Source organism: Condylura cristata, unplaced genomic scaffold (genome assembly GCF_000260355.1).
Source record: "Condylura cristata isolate star-nosed mole 26May11 unplaced genomic scaffold, ConCri1.0 scaffold00020, whole genome shotgun sequence".
In the NCBI taxonomy this organism is placed as follows: Eukaryota; Metazoa; Chordata; class Mammalia; order Eulipotyphla; family Talpidae; genus Condylura; species Condylura cristata.
In genome coordinates, this window is record NW_004567121.1 from 18,909,111 (window position 1) to 18,930,889 (window position 21,779).

Below are 21,779 nucleotides of genomic sequence, written 5' to 3' on the forward strand. Positions count from 1 at the left end.
CTAGGACCAAGCCTGGAACTCCTTGTGCCCAGAATCCCTTACCTCCCCCCACCTGCCACAAGGCGCCTTTCCTCTGTATGCCACAGGCAATTACCAGTTCCAATTAGTCAGGGAACATCTCTCCTTCTCCTCTTTGTAGATAACTGCTCTGGTTTATGTGGAGGCACTTGCTGTGTATACTTAAGGGGCTTTTATATTCTAGGAGTGTCACATCATATGGCCACTACAGGGTCATTTCAGTTTTCAAGTTCACAATCTTTTAAGACAGTTTCCAAGTGTTACTGTTTGCAAAAGGATGCAGACAAACAGGATCTCAAAAGGATGAAAAGACTTTCTAAGAATTATATTCCCAAATCTGAGACAAAATTTAAGACCATCATGAGTTGGCGCTTCTCATTCTCCACAGAGAGGTTTTTCCTTCCTCTTTTCCATCTTCATGCAGTAAAATTCTGTTCTACTGGTTGTGAGCAGCTTATTTCCCCTTCTTAGATCATATCCTAAGTACCTCTTTCAAATTATCAAAATGCTCAAAAGTGGGCAAAGGTGAGATGACACATTAGATATTTTAATTCCTCTGCAGTCTGGCTGGAGTCACATTCCGGCTCTCTCCCTCAGAGTTCGCCTGCCCCTGCTTGGGATGAGGTGACTGCCTACACTCTGCTTTGTGTGGCTGGATTTCAGTAAAAGCAACTGGTCCTATCAAGCCATAGGAGTTGAGCAGTTAATCATTGTCATAGAGGACTAAGAGGTTTACCTGGGTTATCTTTTCATCTGCATAAAGGAAGAAAATGGGGGTCAAGGAAAGTCATATTCTGCTCAAATTTTTTGAATAGGGCTTTCAGTGAAATTAGCTATTTTGACGATTACAATAGGCGGCAAGCCAGCTAAAATGTCATTTGAGGGGGGAGAAAAAGAACCTCAGATGAGTGATAGGGTTCATAATGTGAATTAAAGTGATAAAATATACCTTCCAGGTATTTAACACAGTGGATTATTTAATTCAGAAAGCACATCTGTAAAACCTCTGAAAAAAATGAAGCTTACCACATAACTATAGACTCTTTGATTTTGTGTGTATTGTGAATATTAGACGCTCTTATAAAGCAATGAGGTAATAAACTTAGAATTTTTTCCTATAGTAAAAAAAGTATGCTATTTTTTCTTTTGTTGAAATCTTTTTGAAATTCTTCAAGGCAATTTAAAATGAGCAAGAAGGCAAAATTTAAATTACACGATGAAATTTTCTATTTCATTTCGTTCCCTGTTATAAACTCTCACTCCAGTTCCTAAAACCAGATATAATTTATTATTACAAATTCCAAAAGAAGTCATCTAAGAAGAAAAAAAAACTGTGAGTCCTTCCAACCATACGACAGACATTTGTGCTACAGAAGAGAATTCCTGAGGCAATATAGAAAGTCCTGTTTTCCCCTTGGAAACCCTCAGAAAATGAAAAAGAAAACTAACAACCAGAAAGAATGTCACGTTCAAAAGAGTCAGGAAAGACATGTGGGTGAACAATTTGACAGCAGGCAAAGCACCTCCAATTTGGATTGTCCTAATGCTTACCTGCTTCTAGAGAGAACTGACCTTGTTCTATCCTTACACTTTGCTGAGTTAATTAAGGTGCTATTTTCTGGGCACCCTATAATTACAGCTGGTTAAAGCTGCAAGAGACCCCACAAGGTTACACTGCTCCAACCTCTGTATTTACCAGTGAGAAAATGAGGATCTCGAAAGGTGAGGTGATTTGCCCAATGTCACAGAGCTAGTTAATAGCAGAGTGAAGTGGCTCCGAGTCTCCTGACTCCTGTCCCCTCCATAAACTGCAAAATAAACCTGCAGGGAGGGAGAGCACTTCAGAATACCAGCAAAGCCTCAGTCTCCTGGAGAGGCGCCTCTGCTTGGACAGGCCTAAGAGCACTCTCACACCTGCGGGACCCTCCAGGCTCTCAGCATACAAGAGCCTCCCTGGTAACCAGCAGAGCACAGCAGCAGGAAAGTTCAGTTAAAGGCCTGATGAAGGCCACAACCAGAGGTTCACAGGAATGCATTCAGCTGGTCTGCTTTCTGGCCCAAGGAACTTGAGCTTGCAACAATTTTATTGAAAAAAGTACATTTAAGATGACAGAACTGTATCTGGAAATACTTACAATGAACTTGACAAAACACTAGAGAGGTGAGTTCCTATTATGTGAGGATGGCCCTGCTGGGTCCTGTGACAGAAGAGAGACAAAGGAAGAGTTCCTTGAAATCAAGGACTTCCTCTGGCCTTCAGCAGAAAGACAAGAAAATGTCAATAATAATATAACCCTTCGGTTAAGGATTAAGAATATTTTTTAAAGATTATTTATTTATGCATATAGAACTGGGGTACAGTCTAGAGGTGCAGGGGGGGTGAGAGGATTCATCAGAGACAGAGTGGGGAGCAGAACAGGCTGATTGACGAAGTACACTGCTGAGGGGAGCAGCAGGCAGGTCAGGAGAGTCCTGCCACACCAAGTAGGTCACCTCCCTGGCCAGGGATCGAACTCCTGCAGCAGTGGCTGGGGACAGCTTCACAGTGCTGAGACTTAACCCCTTACACCAACAGGGAGGCCCTGCTACTTTTTCATTGCTAAGTATTTTATCTTCCTTGAATTATTAGTGTCCTGGTCTTTGGAAATGGAGAATAATTCCCTCATCTTCGTGTCCTTGAAAGAAAAGCACTGGAATGGGTAAGAAGGAAATGGAACAAATACGATTGTGATTTGAGTCAATCCAATGCAATTTTTTAGCAGCATTCTGTGGAAGGATAGCCAAGTGCCAGATACTGAACAGGGCGGCATCCCTGGGTGTCCCTGGCTGTAAGGTAAGGGTACCAAGGACAGGGAAACAAATCACGATACATGTAGGAAGTACTATAACAGATGTATGTGTAGAGCACACTGGGTCCCAACTAATGAAGCAATTAATTCTGCAGGGAATGAGCTGCTAAGGGAAGAGTTTAAAAAAAAAAAAAGAGAAAGGAAATAATAATGGCACTAAGTTTTCAAGAAAGCATGCCTAGAAGGACAAGAGGGAAAGGTATTTCAGGCAGAGGAAATAGGATTTCCATGACGGAGTGAAGGGTACATGTATTGCAGGAATAAGCAAACGGTCTGGTATAACCTAGTCCAACGTTTCATGGCGAAGTGGCTATGTACACAACCAAACAGGTAGTTAGAAACACATGGTGAAGGTTTTTTTCCCTAACCTGTCAAGACTATAGCTGTGGGTAATGGAAACTATAATTTTTTTAAGCATCTAAAGTACATGATTCGGTTTCGCATAGCACAGTATGCAGCCATTTCCACTATTTTCACAAACCCAAAAGAAAATCTGTGCCTAAGAAGCAGTCACTAACCATTCTTCCCTTCTTATTTCCTATTTTTCCTTAGTTCCATATAGCATAGGTCAGAATAGGCTAAACAGATTTGCATTTCACGAAGATGGACTCATACAAGACACTGTATTTTGGGTCTGGCTTCTTTCACTTCGCATAATGTTTTCGTGGTTCATCTGTTGTAGCAGGTCCAGCACAGCTCGTTTATGGCTGAATAATGTTCCATGCTATCCTTATATGACATTTGTTTATGTCATTAGTTGATGGGCATTTGGGTTGTATCTACATTTTGGGTAATGTTAATAGTGCTGCTGTGGGGGACCACCCTGTTGGCACAGGGGTTAAAGTCTCAGCCCTAGTATCACCAGCCAATGTAGCATGAGCGTGCATATGAACCCCAGCCAGAGAGCCAACCCACATGGCACAGCAGACCTCTCCTGTCTCACCCACAGCTCTCCTCAGCAGTGTATTTCAGTAGATTGTCTGCTCTGCTCCCCATTGTGTCCCTGGTGAGTCTCTCACCCCACCCCGTACCTCTGACCTACACCCCAGTTCTTATATGCATAAATAAAATAAATATTTTAAAAATATTGCTGCTGTGAACATTCCTATATTTTGTTTGAATTTTTGTTTTAAATTCTTCTAGGTACTCTTAGGAGTGGAATTGCTGAATCATTTGGTAAATGCTGTGTTCAACTGATTCAGATAGAATTTTTAATCAAAGGAAAGACATGATGAGATTATATTTCAGAAGGATAAGGCTACTTAATAGCTATGTAAAGAACTCAGACCCATAGAGATGGTCCCCCAAAGGCCCACCAAACAGCTGCTCATTTGCTCCTTCTTTCTTTTCTTTCTTTTTTACTTCCTGCCTGTTCGCTTTCTTTTTTTCTTTTTGAACCTAGGAATTGGCGTGCAATCTGGTGGTCCAAATATATGTCCACCCACATACCTCGTGGCTCTACACCATCCTCTGAGGCTTCTGCACTAAAATCCTGCTAGCTCAGCCCATCTGTAGCAGTTCAGATTGTTTTCTTACTTGTAATTCTTGCATTAGAATGCTATTAAGCTTTAAGAAATGGGCTTTTGGTTTCAAATGAAAGGTCCAACAGGAGTATAGCAGCTCCACCTGGAGACTCAAGGTCCACGCAAGTGGTTTGGCAGAAACAGTCCTGCTGAGGTAACATTCGTGCCCAGATACAAGATACTGGGTTTCATCTTAACACACGCGCTCCTGCTCCATTCCTCTCATCCCAGCAGATTCATGCACCACTAAACCTTCCAGGTTTGTTATTTCAAAAGCAAACAATTCTTAACAGAAATTTCAAGCATGATTCAAGCCCAATACAGACACAAGTAAAGTGGCTTTTCTTCAAGTAAGAATTGGTTCATTTCTCAAAGTTTGAATATATGCCTCTCTCAGCACCTCAGGACACAACAATAGCAGAGCCGTTTGCTACTTCTTTTCTCAAAGTTGTTATAGTTAAAAATGCCTTAAAAGTTGTAACACTGGTCAAGGATTTTTGCAAGGGATGGAAAGGAACTATCCTTTTGTTGCTGCTGTTTACCTCCAAGAAATTAAAACAAGTCCTAGTGTGGGGTAAAGAGATTTGATAAAGCATTCTGGCTTAGGGTTTGGTGGTGTGGATGGGACAGGGTCAGAATAACGATCTACATAAAGTTGTCTCTGGGGTGCACTGCACTTTCTTTGGGGGCAGGGATGGGGGTGAGAGATGATGGTTATGCATTTGGAAAGCACTGAAACACTGACCTCACCAATCCAGTGCGCACTAAAGTTACAGCAACTGTACTATCCCATCTTAGAGTATGTCAATATGCCCTAAAATGCACAGTCTTGAACATGTTACATTTCACTTTTAAAAGTGCAATTATAAATAAGCCTCCTTAGAAATAGTCATGCAGTCTCTGGGTCACTGGAGATTGAAGAATTACAATCATTCAAAAATCAAAGCACCCTACTTTCACAACCCATAAAAGGTAACAGAATATGCCACTCCAAAATAGGCCATGTGGGATATGGATTATGTTGAGCTGAAGGCAGCAGAGAAGAAGTAGGTATAAGAAAAGTTCTCTGCACACCTGTATGCCTAAAAGCAGGACATACATTTATAAAGGTGCCCCCTACTGTCCCTTCCCTTGACCACAGAGGACAGAAGTTAATCACTGGAGACAAGTCTAGACCCTCACCAGCCTGGAGAAGGAGCTACAGGAATTTACATTTTTTAAAAATTACTCAAACTAGCCCCTCACCTGCAACAATTTTCCTCATATATTGCACTTCCCACAATTTGCCAACCCTAAAAACCTAAAATCCTTTTCTTTCATCCTGTCACTTTTCTAAAAGCTGATTGTTCTTTTCTTTAGATGCTATTTAAGCCCAAGGGGTATCCACCATTTGGAGTCACTCATCTCTGAATGCTCCGGCGCATGCATGAAACACATTTTTCAGAACTTGTTATTTTCTTGTCTTTTGTCAGTCTAACTTGTAGGGTCCTAGTCAGAGAAACTACGGGAGTGGAGAGGAAAGAGGACTTTCTTTCATTGTGCCCATCAGGGCAGGATGTGGAGAGAGGACACAGTAGATCTGGAAATGCTGGCAGGAACCTGGATTCTCCTCTCAGCTGCTCCAGCTCAGGAGTGACAGCAGGCGGGAGGGGGCTGCCATTTGGATTTCCCTGCTGTGGCCTGCACTAAGGTTGTATACACGACAGCCACTCTTCCTGGGCTAACACACCCAGATTTTGTCCAGTGTCAGGCAGCCAAGAGCTTGTTGGGGAGACTGAGTCCTTTCCCAGCCTCTGGGTGGGGACTTGGGGGTAGTATGGTGGGCCAGAAGAAATCACGATAATCCCACCCCACTTTCTGGGGATTGGTTTAGAGCAATCATGTGACATGTCTCTAACTAATGAGGCCTATAGTATGTCTGCGGGAAGACTTCTGGTAAGTGACATTGTAAAAAAAAAAGTTCATTAAAAAGGGAGATGCCCTCTCTTGCTTCCCAGCCTTTGAACTGTTGTGGTGTGAGAAAGTGACTCTTGGCCCTGCGGTGACCAGAAAGAGAAGCCTAAAGGCAAAGTGAGCCATGTTGGGACCATTGAAGCTCAACAGCACTGAATCTTTAATTAACCAGGCCAGTGCGAACTTCTTATAAGAGAAACACATTTTCCTGGTAGGTTAAACCTTGTCAATAAGGGCATCAAAAGGCCCTTAACTGATAAACCTACCTACCATGGTAGATGTTTATGCAACAATTCATTAAAATTGCCTTTGTAAAAATTAAACCCACAACCATTGGGTTATATTACCTAATCAAAATGTTGCTACATATGCTACATATACCTGACTTTTTCAGACACAAAAACAACTCCAGAAAATGATAGAAGAAATACACACACACACACACACACACACACACACACACATATATATATATACATGCCATTGTGACCTACAAATAGACTAGGCCAAGGATAAAACATGCTATAAAAACACCCATGCCACAAATTTCAAAAATGAAAATGTGGGGCATATTATTAAGAAGTACTCAATTTCCCCCATGGTGTAATCAAATATTGCTGCAGAATCATCTATATGTGAGGGTTAGAATAGGCATCACACAAATGTAATGCCTCTCAGGGGCTCTCCAACAGATTTATTTCAATAACGCTGTCATATTTGGAGGGCATACAAAACTGTGACCTTTTATGATTTCTTTTGTCATTTTATTAACTTTCCCAAATAAGATGTGCTGAGACAGGTCCTAGGACTAATAGATAATGAGTTGTTTATCAGCTTTCAATTTCTAAATCAGCAGAGGGGCTGCACACTGGCAGTTCTGAAACAGCCATGCACACCATATCCATCAGCTCCCCCTTCCAATGCCCTTCCCTAAAAAATACACAACTTGGATAAAATCTCCACCCACTCCCAGTCAGACTCAATGCCTAAGCCTCTTCACACAACATCAAAGAGCCTACCCTGTCCAGACAATAAACTCTGCTTTATAAATCGAAACTGATTTGAGAATATGTTGATGCCACCTCCCCCCCCCATGGGTGTAGCCTATAATATACTTTTAGACAAAAGGAGGGAATCAGAAGTGGAAAACCAAGAAAGCCCGTCACTGCCAAGAGTCTGTGGAAATCATCCATTGCCACATCACAGTGTAAAGCTCAGAAGAGGCTCACAGCGCCAAGTTCTTTTCAGCTCTATGAAGCTTTGACTCTACATGTGTTCACTCATTTTCCTCTTACCAATTTGAGTTTCTTTCAGAAAGAATAGGTAACCCTTGAGAAAGAAAGGAAGAAAATACAACACGACTTTGATGGCTTCTTCAGCAAACATCTTCCGACTGGCTATGACTGCTGAATAGGAAATGGTTTGTTTTGTTTGTCACGAACACCTGAACAAAAAGATAGTATTGTTCAGACACATTCATGTTTGCAGTCACTGTCACTTTTCCTGACACGCTTTAGTTCAAACTATTTTTTCAGTACTTGTTAGCTAGTGTTAGTTTGCTTCTTCCAGTACTTACATTGTCTGAACACCAAAGTTTTCTACAATATGTTGGATGCTAAGGATTATGTCACCTGGAGTAAGTGATTTGTAAGCATCAGTCATAAAACAAAAATGGCCTTGCTAAGCTCCTAACGACCTTGACTCGATTATTCCAACTGCCGTTAGTGTTTTAAAATTTCCCTACGACAGTTTATCTTCTTCTAAGTCAAACTATCATACTGATGATCTGTCTCATAATTTTCAATCACTTGCAAGTGATCTGTTGTTTCTTAGGATAACTTCACTGAGTGCCACCAGTACCTCTAAACAGATGAACATGTTCGAAATCCCAAGACACCTGTAAACATAACTGTAATAGTTTCAAAACTGTGAGACCTTAAGAAATGGCATTCGATTCAAATTAACCAACAGCTACTCACCGCTACTCAAGACCCCTCCTCACTGTTCTGAGTGAGCCTAGGGAAAGCTCAACCCCACAAGGTGAGGACAGAGCACCACCCAGGTCCACTTCTTTTCCATCATTTAGTAATATTTGTTGACTGGTTGTTGAGTGAAGCAGATGCTCATACCCCTTACACCAAATAGAAATTCCTTAAAATGGAACTTTATCACCTCCCACTCCCTACCCTATTCCCTCAACCTTGCCTATTCCACTGCCACAGACCCTAAGTTTGCAAGTCAGTGCTTATTGATGTGGCAGATGGAAACATCAGTGTTGACTTGCTTTTGAGTGTTTTAAAAAGAGAAGTAAGCCTTCTGGAATTATCTGTACACGCAGAGTTCCTCACTTTTATTTCTGGAGTTTCTACCCTGTCTATCTGCATAATGTCAAATAACTTAGCGAAACCAAAAGGGAACATATTCTACTCTTTAGGTCCTTAGAGGAGAAATGAGTTGATTGATTTTTACTTAGGAACAAAATATTAAAAAGTCTGAACACTGCGGGACATCCAGCAAGTTACAGAAATTAATTCAGTGTGTCCTCAGTAATTCAAGATAACGGAAACTAAAATATGGTTTGCATTGTTCCCCTTTCTTCACTTGCTAATGCATTCCCTGATGGGTGTCCCCATGACATTATTGTTTGGTCTGCAATCAGCTTATCTGGCTGAGTTACAAGAAAGATGGAGTGCAGCATGCAGTTTCCCGTTACTCTGCAGCAAACAAAGGCCGTCAGCTTCATGACAGCGCTGCAGACTCTCATGGTCCAAGAAGTTCAGTTACATCCTTTTAGTTAAAACTTGCAATAAAACAGATTAGTCACAGCAATCACTTGTAACCACAGGGAAACAGTATAAGAAAGCAAAAAAAAAAAAAAAATCTGCCAAGCACTTTACCAGGTTTTGAAGATAAAGTCCATTTTCTATTCACAAATGCCTGAGTATAAGTATAAAATAATAAAAACCAATTGTGCAAAGCTTCAAACATATCAAATGGCATTTATTTAAAAAGTAACTGCTGAACAAATTTTTTTAACCCTGAGTCAATTAACACGGTTAAGTTGATCTTACCTGAAAAATCCCCCAAATACTAAGCTTTGTTTTACTTCAAGAGAGACACATTTGATATTTGTGTTATTTGCCGATCTTCCAGTTTGTTTTCAATTTTTTTCCTTTTCACCTGCTGTTAATATAAAAAGGTGAGGAATGAGGATGACCAAATCTGGTGACTTTTATTCTTTAATCAGCAAATAATACAAAAATGGGCCCCAGAAATCCACACTGTATATCAAAGAGGAAGAGTGCAATCACTCTGAAAGATAAGGCTACCACCTACAAGACAGGTGGGTCAGGGAATAAGAAAACAGCAAATCCAAGGTCATGACTTGCTTGGCAAAGGTCAGTAATCTGGAGCATACCGAACAGCGAGCATGCACAGAGATAAAAGCAGAGTTCATTGTTGGTAGCTGCTGAGAAAATCTATGACTCACCTACATGCCTTCAATGTTCCCACTCCTCATGATCTCTCATTTAGCATTGGCCCTGGGAGTCTCAGTTACCCCTCAATGAAATGGAATATCCACATGCTCCCCCAACAAAAGCTTATCTTCTATGGCAATCAAGAACACTTGCAATTAGAAGCAGTTTGTCTGATGGGGTGTGAGGGCTCTTTTTGAGCTCTGAAGAAGAAAAATCAGTAGCTAAGGAAAACAAAATCACAGTGACTTGGGTATAATTGAATGTGAACTTCCTAAGACATAGCAAAAACTCTCCTCTTTCCCCTCAGGGCCATTGTCAAATGTTATCCATGGTGGACAGAAATGTCACTGATTCCGGCAATTCTGATCACAAACTATTTAAAGTATCACCCATTTGTATGTTTATAAATTACTTTGAAAATATAATTCCTGTGTGCTGACACAGAGAATGGAAAAAAGTATCTTTTTCTGATAGCAGAATTGGAAGTAAGAATTTAATTTTGGTTCACAACAACCTTCAGAAGTATTAGCCATTGAATGTGTTGAAACCCAGAGCTGCACACTTGGCGCTATTCAACCTCAAAACAGTGTGGGACAGAAGTACAAATCTAGTCATTAGGAGTTTTGTGGTATGAGATGGCAACTGTTTCATCACAAGGAGTCATTTAATGTCATGAAAGATACTAAAATAAAATGACTCTTCTTTGCTTCTCTGTGCAAGCTGAATGTCTGTTATATAACATTGCAGTGGGAGACCTATCGTAAACTTCCACCATGCTAGGAGAAATCACGCCTTCCTTGGCCCAGGTGAGGAACTTGTCTCTGATAATGAGCACCAACACAGGTGAGTGTGTACATGGCAGGGGAGATGTAAATAAGACTTTGTAAAGTGGGGTGAAACAGTCAAACTTCTATTTATATCTATTTATCACCATATCCTTTTAGAATTTAACTTCATCTGCGTTATGGGGTGTACATGTTATTCCAGTTCATGCACATAATTTCAAGAAAAATAAGTATCAATTATATAGAGTGATGCTCACAATTTTGGAGACCACTTGCCTGAAGAATTAAAGAAAGAACAAGGAAGTTTTAATGATATCCCAGCACCCCATAAACTGAGCAGCATCCTCTGGTCCAAAAGAAGGTCTGAGCATACTCTGGACTAACGGGTCAGGGAAGAGGAACAGTGCTAGCCTCTCAGCTTTCCTAGATATATCTGCTCTTGGGAGATAATTATTCTAATAAAAAATGATACTTTGGTCTACAAATGAGCTGAAGAAAATCATCAATCTATTTCTGTGGCAGGTAGAACTTGGTGGGTCCTGTACAGACTATTAATTTCTTGGAAAATAAGCAACAGAGGAAACAGATAAATCATTAGCAGAGTGAAGAGCAGACCCAATGAATCCTCCCAATTCTACTTTCTTTTTCTTGCAGAGAGTAAAATGACAAAGTATTTATGTCCCACAGCCTTTGATATCTCTGTTTATCTCATTAAAGGAAAAATGCTTCTGAAACCACAAGGACATGTTTTATTTCAAGTTTCAAGAATTCAATCCCAGGTGATTTATACACGTTACCTTTATGCACACAGAATAATTCTCATATTTCTGAAATTCCATCACTTTTTAAGTTCATAAAAACAAAACACTACAATATGAATTTCCTTTTATTACAGGCAATATGTAACATTAAAATTTGATTTACATAAACAAGGTACATATACTTGAAAAGTAATGTTGCTTTTAATGAAAAAATGTTAATTAAAAATAAAAAATATTGATGTTAAGGCTAGCAGAACAGTTGGAACTTTTGCAATAATCTCAATGACTAATTTCTCTCCAAATTTAATTTCTCCAAAGTCCCACATAATGTATTCATAAGTCCCATCAATGTTTATTTACTGAAGTTAGTGTTTTCAGTAACTAAAATAGGCATTATATAATGTTTCCAACTGAGTCTCCTTCCATCTGGTTTCCTACTTTAATGTTCATCTAATGGTGAAATGTAAGAATCACACTTAGAATAGTTGGGCTTTGCACAAAGGATTCAGCACTCATCACTGTACACTGCACTTTTCCCTTACCTGCCTTCCCAAAGTGCTCTTAGGCTCTGCTCTAGTCAGGAACTCTTCTCATAATCTACTAAGTGCTGTTACTATATCATCTGCCACCAAATAACTCATCTACTTGATATCAAAGCTCATCATATCAATGATGTTAGGCATTTTTATCCATTTTGTTCACCACTATATATTCTATACCTGAAACAATACCTGACACATAAGAAATATTTGTTCAGTGCGTAAATGGAGGAATGAATGAAAGAGGAACCTATCCCTAGGTCACCTCCTCTCATTTCCTAGGTTTCTGACATATCTATGCATTGCCTACCTGCCTTACTTGTTTTCTGTGATTTTTACATAGAATGGCATCTTTCTAACCCAGGACACTCCCAGTGGCACAGAAGAGCCTGAGGCCCTATCCTTAAAGTTCATTCTCTCAAGTTTTTTAACACAAGACTCCCCTAACAAGTCCAGTTCTCCTTTAGCTGGTCCGAGGACAACTTCATTCACATTTTAATCAAAGACAGACCTTACTTTTCCCAGCAAAGTTTCCCCAGCATCAAAAGTTAGCTACAAGAAGCACTATGTGGAAGAACAGTTTAAGTCAATTTACTAACTCAAATGCAAAAGAACTTTCATCTGTGTAGCCAAAATCTTCCTAATATTATCTTCTATGTAATGGGCTTTCAATGGCCACTTATCATATTGGATAATCAATCATAAAAATAGAGTGTGAACCTACTATCTCTAAAGTATTTATAAGTTCCCATGATATCCTAGAGGGTAAGTATGTAAAATGTGGATTAGTCAATACAATGCTAGTAAGAAGCCTTCCTGATGAAAAAACAACTGTACTCAGAAGGTGTTGGTGAAATCATCCTTTGTCAGCCTGGTACATCAGCAGAGGATTCTAGACCTGGTTCTAAATGGGTTAATCAATAGATTTACCTCCATTCTAATTGAAGATCCTGGTTGGAATGTCATGGTTGGATGTCCAATCAGGACCTTTTAGGGTCACTCTGGGATATATAATCTTCATGAGAGAAAAAGAATCAGATTGGGATGGTTTTCCCAAGTACTTCTCCCACTGAGATCAACTTTTGTGGTCATGTTATTTCTCATAGAGATGAATACTGGACATTTCATTTCTCTCATTACCCACATGAATGGTTCCATCTCCTCTACATCTCTCAGCAATATTCGTCTGGCCTCTAGTAATGCTTCCAGGAGGTTCAACCCAGCATTCTCCACTCTACAGCTGCCACCTGACTTTGTCCTCTTTGTCCCTGTGAAGAAAGACTAACCTCTTTTTCTCTCAAAGCTCATCAAATATGCTACAGTTCTTGTGCCTCTTTCCCAACCCTTCCCACTGTCTAATTTAAGTCAACTTTTCTTCATTTCTATAATCAAAATGTCTAACTCTTAAGAATCAAACAGTGCAATTCAGTAAAAAAAAAAAAATAAGAATGGAACTTGGGACTCTAGTTATTCAAATTTTTTGATTTGATGTAATGTCAATCTCTAGTTTCTTAAGTGACTCACTTAAGAAATTCATACCACAGCCACTAACGTCAGGTGCCAAAACAAAGGTTTACCTAACACCAGTGCCAAAACTTTCTAGTTGCTCATTTCACCCATTCATTTCCCAGATGATGAAATGGAGGTCCAGAAGAGAGTTACGAATTAGCCCAAGGTAGGGTTGTAGCACTGTTAAAAGTACTTGAGGCACTTTGGGCCTTCTTCCAAATAAATTATCATCTTATAATGTACCAATATCTGTCATTTTCTCCAAATTCTTCATGTCTTAATAATGCCAGCTTATTAACTTCCTAGGAAGCTAAATTTACATTGTTATTATTACAGCAATGACAGATGTCAGAACTACAAAATTCCTTAAAGCCTTCCTTAGACCATAGATGAGGAGGCTGAATACCAGTGCAAGGAGGTTTGGAGACTTGTTGGCGGATATGCCAATAAGTGTCTTCTGAATGCACCTAGAGCTCTTAAGTGTTCCATATAAAGGATTGCCCAAACACATCCAATAGTACAAATCTGAGGTTGTTTTGATCTAAAACATGTGCACAGACTAGAAAAAAATGTTCTTTTTTCTAGTATGTGAATCCTGTCTTATGGAGCCACTAGACTAGACAACTATTTGACAGAAAGACTATAGAAAAATGGAGTTAGAGCAGTAGGTGGGAGGTTGGCTTTAGTGTCCTCTAGCATTCCTTCCATTTCTAGGATTCTGGACTACTCAGGCGCTGGGCACCTCCATCAGCCCTGGAACTCCCAGAGGTGGAGAATGTTCTTCTCCTGTGGCTGGGCTGAACTCTGCCTTGCTGCTTCAGACATTATTCTCTATCCAATTTACATGCAATCAAATACTCTAGCCATAGAAAGAATGTAAGGAAATGCAGCTCTGTCATTTCCAAAGACAGACGACACTGCTTAGCTTTCAAAATTGCCTTGCCTAAATGAACATTCCATAACTGAGCCTCCAAATTCAGCTTTTACAGTTTGTTCATGTCCTATGCTACTATCAAAATTAATTATGCAGCATCTTCATGAGGAGAAATCAGATTTGGATGCAAGTTAGGAGAAGAAAGAAAAAGGCATACTTCCCAAAACCAGGTTACTGTATCTGTGCCCCCCATAAGCCTGGAGTCCTTCCATACTCAGACAGATTTCAGATGGCAGTCCCCAGCTGAGTTAGCCATGGGGAGAAGGAAGTTGACATGTTTGAGAAATGAAGAATATGCCAACTAACAAGACTCTAAAGGCCAAAATGTTATTAACCCCCTCTTTTCTGTGTAATTCCATTTAAATTGAAATTCCACAAAAATCTGTTCATTTGCTTCCTAAATGGCTACTAAGTATTAAAATGTTTCACTATAAGACTTTTTCTGCAATAATGAATACAAGGGAAAGAAGGGTCTTTTTTTTTTTTTCATCTCAGAGGAAAGGAATGTATATTAACTGCAGAGTTCTGAAAGAAGGAGCTTCACAGATAGGATTGTTACATTGAATATTTCTATATAAATGAGATTTTTAAAAAGGAAATCAATCTATTACCCGCATGGGAGTCAGGTCTGCATAGATTTCAGAAGAGCAAATTGATGATCTACAACTCAGTGCCAAATAACACACCACCACCAACAAAACAACCTTATGAGAAGTGACAGACCCCAGAGAGTGATTATGTAGTGACAACCCAGAATGCTATACTTTAAAGGGCTTAGGCGAGTTCCCACCCTCCTTAACCCCAAGTGCCTAGACCAGAGCAGCACCGCAAAGGTGGTAAAGGTGTGGGGGGGAGGGTGGCGTGGGAAATAGATGTGCTATTTGCATTCAGCTAAGTCCATCAATGAATTAATGGCATCTTGAGATCTAATCCACAGACACCCTGCACTTGGAGTTCCTCCGGCCTCCTCAGCTCTGGCCAGGCTAGAATGACCGCATCAGTTTAATACCGGTATCAACACAATACAAGAGAAAACCCCTTTCCCCCTCTTCTAAGGCTTGCACCACTTTCCTTCTAAAGATATCCCTAAAAGGAAACACAACTTGAGGGAAGGAGCTGGATGGGGAAAGGTCAGGTCTTTCTGACTGTCGCCCTCCTGGGGAGCAGCGTCAAGAAAATCCACAAGCATTCCAAGTCAGGCAGGTGTACAAAGACAGCGAAAGACCAGGGGAGGAGAGCGGGTTGGAATGAAAAAAGAAGGGGGGTGGGGGGAAGCCTGGGTGAAACACAGACTTGAGATAAGAGAGGAATAGGAAGAACAGGTTGAGGAAGAAAGAAGAGTCTTAGAAAGAAAGACCAGAGAGAAAGAAGGGATGGGGTGGAGGGATAAAGGGAAAGAGATAAAGAAAGGAAGTGGCTGGGAAGGATAAAAGAATGTGCCGGGAGCGGAGCGCGGGGCCGCGACGGGGAGGCGGCCGTGGGGACCCGCGCGCCCCTGGGGAGCCGCGGGCTGCGCTCCCCGCGCCGGCGCCCCGAACGCGGGGCGCGCCCGCCGCTCACCTTTCAGGATGAGGGTGTCAATGTCCCGGTCGATGCCCAGGAAGTAGCACTTCCTCCAGAGGCCCGAGTAGGTGGCGAAGAGCGGCCGGCCGCACTCGGCGTCCAGCCCGCCAAGCCCCAGCAGCGAGCGCCAGGACTCGGGGTCCGTGCGTCCGGGGCCGCCCGGGAGCAGCCGGCGCCCCAAAGGGGGCGAGTCCCGCAGCGGCAGGTGCGACAGCGGCATCAGGCGGTTCTTCTGGTCCGGGGGGTCGGCGCCAGCGCGGCTGCGCTCGCAGCTCTCCTTGTGGCGCCGGGGGTCGGTCTCGTACCAGTGGTCGGTGAAGATGGCCGTGACGAGCAGCCCCAGGGAGCAGAGGCTGAGGCCGAGGCTGAGCGCCGTGACGAGCGCCCGCGGCTCCATGGCTTCCCGCCCCGCCGCAGCCGCCGGTGGGCTCGCGCGCCGCCGCCAGACACAATGCACTTGGCCTCGGCTCTCCTCCGCGCTCCCTCCCGCTCTCCCCACCTGCCCCCCACCTCCCTCCCGCGGCCTCCCCGCTCCGCTCCCGGGTCCCTATCTCTCCCCGCTCCCGCCCTCCCGCCGCTCCCCGACCCCCAGTCTGCTCGCCCTCGCCTGTGCGGCTCTCACTTTCTTGCCCCCCTCCTCTCCAGCCCCCTCGTCGCACTCTGCACCCCCTCGCTCGTTCACTCCCTCACCTGCACCCCACCTCTCGCACTAATCTTCGGCCCAACCTCCAGCGATCCCCCTTTCCCCTTTTAATCCTCCCTCCTCTCCACCTTCACTTTTCTCGCCGACCGTCCTTTCTCCCCGACCGTCCTTTCTCCCCGACTGTCCTTTCTCCCCTTAACCCTCTCCCTACTTCACACTTACTTTTCTTCAGCTCTGCCTCGCTTTTCCCCATTTATTTTGCCCCTACAATTTTTGGCTCTGCGTCCCTTTATCAACCCTGCCCTGGACTCAGCGCTTCTCTGCACCCACCCCAGAACACACCACCTAGCGTCCTCTCCCCTCCTAGGACTTGACATCAGACTCGGTCTTGTCACTTATCCAGGTGGAGTTTGATCAGTGTCCCGTTTTGTACCCAGAAGCAAATCCCATCCAGGTCGGCTGCGTGATAACATTTAATTCTTCAGACACTTGATCTGGAGCTGAAAACCCTTCCTCCTGCCTAAAAGATGCAGCCTGCTAGAACCACTAGCAGCTCCCTCTGATACTCTCTGCCTCTCACTGACTCATTGCAACATCTAAGCCTCCTTGCTGCTCTAGGCACCACCAAATATCCCCGGAAGGACTGAACGCGAGGGCCAGAGAATGTTCTCCCTCTTCCCTTCAGCCAGCTCAGAGAAGGACTTCTTTTTCCTAAACCACCTTCCTTTACCTCCAGTGTGACAGCCTCCAGGATTTCTACAAGAGCTTAGGATCAATAAGTCCTTGCAATGGCACCTGCTTTGTGAGGTGAATAAAGAAAGCCCCCAGTTATAAATCAAAGTAAACAATTTATTACTTTCCTCTCCTGCAAGTTTCTGGCAGGACTGACTCAACAACAAAGCAATGCTGCAACCAAAGCCAACTTCTCAGCTGGTTTCTGCTCTGGTGGGATGCTCAGCGGTCGCAGATGTTAATTAGGAGAGTTGCAGGAAGTCCACATTTTCAAAAATGAAACGTTAGGACCCAGGTATTGAAAGAGTTAATTGTTTATGTTGTGAGAGTCTTACAACAGAGTTACAATACCCTTGTGTCACCTAATGCCCTTGGGGCCATGTCAGGGACACAAAACCACACTGCATGCATCCATGGATGCCAATTCCAGTGTTCCTATGCTATGAAATATTAATGATCAAGAGATTATGAGGCACTCATTAGATGCTAAATGTCATTACTTCACAATTTAATGGGACTTATTAATTAGTGTCCCACATCAATTGGTATTAATGTGATTTATATATTTCCTCAGGAATGACATCTGTAAAGGTGATATAAGAATCTTGCTGGGATTTATTTTCATCATCGTTTGCATCTCCAGAGGGTGTATTTCCACTGAAGACTGTGCAGCTCTTCTGAGCTGCTCCGTTCACAGATAGATCACTTAAGCAAATCTTTCAGTGGTACTGGACCCAGAGCCCATTTCTGCTGACCTGACAATGTGAATTATTGCTTGGATTTTCTCATAGCTTCAGCAAGTTCTATGGTGAGCTCTAGTCTAATTAAGGAAGACAAAGAATTATAATTTTAGTGTTCCTCTCACCTATAAGCTTTTCCTTAACAGGAAACATTAAGCTCATCAAAGGAGTCTTATCTGGATTTACACAAAAATGATGAGACTTAGAAGCCTTCTTTTATTTATACTCTATAATATGTGTAAAATCCTAGATCTTTATGGATACACAGAGAGAATACCATTAACTGTGAGCTTGCAGTTGACATCTGAAATTCACTCAACTTGTCATTCATCCTTTCATTTTTTTTTTTTTTAAAAGGCTCTTGAGATTAAGTTATTACAAACCTTCCAAGTCCCAAGGAGGGGAATCAAACCTTTAGCAATTCCTTGCCCTCTTTCAAACACTGATGAAAAAATGAATGAATGAAAGAACTATTCCACCACATTTCAGTGTCACTTGATTATCTTCACACAATCACCCTGCCTCCCACTGGAACAGACACAAGAAAATCTCTTTTTCAGGCACTTCTATGTAATGTAAAAGAACATAATGTTTCTGCCTCCTTTTCCTAGCCAGAACTCTTTGATCACGCCCTTCTTAGAAAGAAGCATTATCCTTAAAGTATGTATGTCTATGTTTAAGATGAGTCTCAGCATATAATCCAAAGGTCACCATATGATGGATTGTCCTTGACAGTCTTTCATAAAAAATGTCACCCATTACAAATATGGGCCAGCTGTGTGCAGTGGGAGCACTGCCTCCGCCTGGCAGCACCCAAGACAGGCGCAGGGAGGTGACATATGATGTAGACACAGGTTTTGCTACAGCAACTGCACATGGCTCCATCCATGTTCTTAAAATTTCCCCTTGGATATTTCCAACGAGGAACGATCACCCATTAGTCAGCACTCTGTTATGAGAGAGGGGGATACAAAGCTGAATAAATGACTCCCAACTTCAGGACGCACAGACTCAGTCTATGTGCTCTAGTAGAAATAAGAACAAGGCATGGTGGACAACCAAAAGCTACTCAGAGAGTGACTGCTCAAAGGATGAGTTAAGCTTTACCAAGGAGATTATATCAAAGATGTTGGCACTATAATCAGACTGTAACTCTTTCATTTATATGTCTGTCTCACAAATTTGCAAGCTTCTATATTTTGGGCCATGTAAAAAAAGAGCTTTTCCTACGTTTTTTTTTTTTTAAATCATAGAGGTTGCATGTTCTAATTAATGCCCGACTAAGAGCTAAGTACTTGCGAGGAGCAGAAACTGAAAGCAAAGCTGAACACAGCCAAGTCTGGAGGTATTTAACCTGGCAGGGAATCAAAATGATAGAAAATAAAATATCCTTCAAGAACACTGAGGCTGGTCTCAGGTGTGGTTGTACTGTGGCCTCAACACTTTCATCTTAAGTTGTTCTTCACTTGTTTTTTATTTTTTTTTTTAAGATGTATTTACTTATGCATACAGGTCTGGGGTACAGGCACAGTGAGAGGATTCACCAGAGAAGAGTGGGGAGTAGGACAGGTAGATCTACTGAAATACACGGCTGAGGGGAACAGTGGGCAGGTCTGGAGAGGTCTGCCGCACCATGTGGGTCACCTCCCTGGTAGGAATTGAACTTGTGCTGCAGTGGCTTCAGATAACTTCATAGTGCTGTGCTGTAACCACTGCAGCACCAGGACGGGCCTCACACTGTGATTTTTAAAGGTAATTCATATATTTTTATCCCATTTTTCCACTGGAGAATTGTATTCATAAAATCATTTTTATATAAGATTTATTTATGCATACAGAACTGGGGTACAGGCCAGAGGTGCAGGGGCACCAGACAGATTGGGGAGAGAACAGGCCAACTGACAAAATACACTTCTGAGGGGAGCAGTGGGCAGGTCATGTGAGGTCTGCCACGCCATGTGGTCACCTCCAGGGCAGGGATTGAATTGACGCTGAAGTGTGGCTTTAGCTTCTTAGTGCTGCACTTTAACCTGCTGCACCACCAGGAAGGGCCCTATTCTTCATTTGTTTTAAATGTCTCTGTGTCATCTCCAGATCCCCAATGCGTCCCTCACAGAACAGCAGTGTCCTAAAGTGACAGGGGTGGAGCAAAGCATTTCGACCTGGGTTCACTGTGTTGTTGAACTTACCATGTCCAAAAGTAATGTAACGCTTCTATGTCCACGGAGTCACACTGCCCTTCCTTTCTCCCCCTCTCCCTCTCTCGCTCTGTTTTTCTTGTTGACAAGTCATACACATCTCTCAGACTCAATATTTTTGACTCATCTATCACATTCACAAAGCAGTGGGAATTTTTCCTTTGAAATACCTTTAATATCAGCCCTTGCTTTTCAGTTCTATCACTTGCTATCACTCTGCTTCTCTCACCTCACAGCTGGATTATTATTACAGTTTCCTCCTTCACCCCCATGGTTTCAGGAACACCCCAGTTTATACCAGACTGGTGTCAAATGCACCTTCTTCAATGGTTATTTCAACATCCAACTCTCTTTTCTGGGTTAGAGAATCATGTACAATATATTACTCTAGAATCATTCTTTGTTACTGTTGGTATTTCTGTACCATTTAAGCATTCCTACTGGTGTTTGACCATTTTTAAATATTTAGAAAACAAAATACTTTTGCCTTCTCTAAGCATATCTATGTGCTTTATAGCTTTCATCATATTTCTTTTCACAGTCAGGAAGTTCTTTTAAAAAACATTTCTTTATAAAAGTGTTCACATTTATAAACAAATCTCCAATTATCCTCAGTAAATCCAAAGATTTATTGACATATCTATGCTAAACTAACCATGAACACTCTTTCAAAAGGCTTTCACCCTTTTGCTCCAGTGCTGAGACCAAAAGCAATATTCTCTCTCATCTCAAATATTTAAACTGCACAGATTTTAGACTATGCAATTTAACCAAAACCATGCCCTGGTTTTTATAAAGAGTGGAGGTTTCTTTTACCATGGCATTTATGTAAGGTGTCAGATGTATGTTTGATCTATAATATGTCCATTCTGCAAATAACTGAATTGAACTTGTTGAGTTCAATAATGTAATGAAGTCTGCTAAAGTCAACAATCTAAATTATTCTCCTAAAAAATAGTATTTTAATTCAACAACATTTATAGAACACCTCTAATTTAAGTTACTGTGCTAGTCCCACTAGAATAAGCAAAGATGCAAAAAAAAAAAAAAAAAGGCTTGTGCTCTCAGGGAGCTGGAGATAATAGAGGAGGAAGATCAAAATGCTAGAGGCTACAAAGACAGATAGCCTGGGACTAGGGCTATCACAGGATGCAAACAAAAAGCAACAGGAGAAACCTAGCCAGAGAGATAAATTTCCATTTGGAAAGACTGCTGGTTAAGCCTAGAAGAATAGATGCTATCTCAGTTAGGCCTTAGAGCAAAAGGGACATTTTCTGTATGTGTGTCAACTTAGTCGAGGGCAAAGTCGAAAGCCAATTTTAGAAGTAGCACCTACCGCAGTGCTTTTCTCTACCCCACGCATGTGGTAAGTCATCTTGGCAGTGCCATCTTGTCACTAGCAAGAAACCTGAAACCATAAAATACCACAAAAACCCTGAAATAGATGGTGCCTGATAAGATTCTCATTTTACCGCAGAATGTCACCATTCTTTATCACATTCCTGGATTAAGCTGTTTCCTTTTTGGAGCCTGTAAGCACATATGGATAAAAT

General features: G+C 41.8%; 1 protein-coding gene across 1 annotated transcript in view; it reads right to left on the reverse strand.

The window, feature by feature from the left end:
- The window catches only part of TMEM178A (transmembrane protein 178A), a 48,074-nt gene extending 31,650 nt beyond the window's left edge, over positions 1–16,424 (reverse strand). Inside the window, exon 1 of the mRNA XM_004686271.2 lies at positions 15,911–16,424. Within this exon, the coding sequence (XP_004686328.1) occupies positions 15,911–16,310 (400 nt within the window). The 5' untranslated portion in view covers positions 16,311–16,424. The remainder of the gene's footprint in view (positions 1–15,910) is intronic.
- Between the last annotated feature and the right edge of the window lie 5,355 nt (positions 16,425–21,779).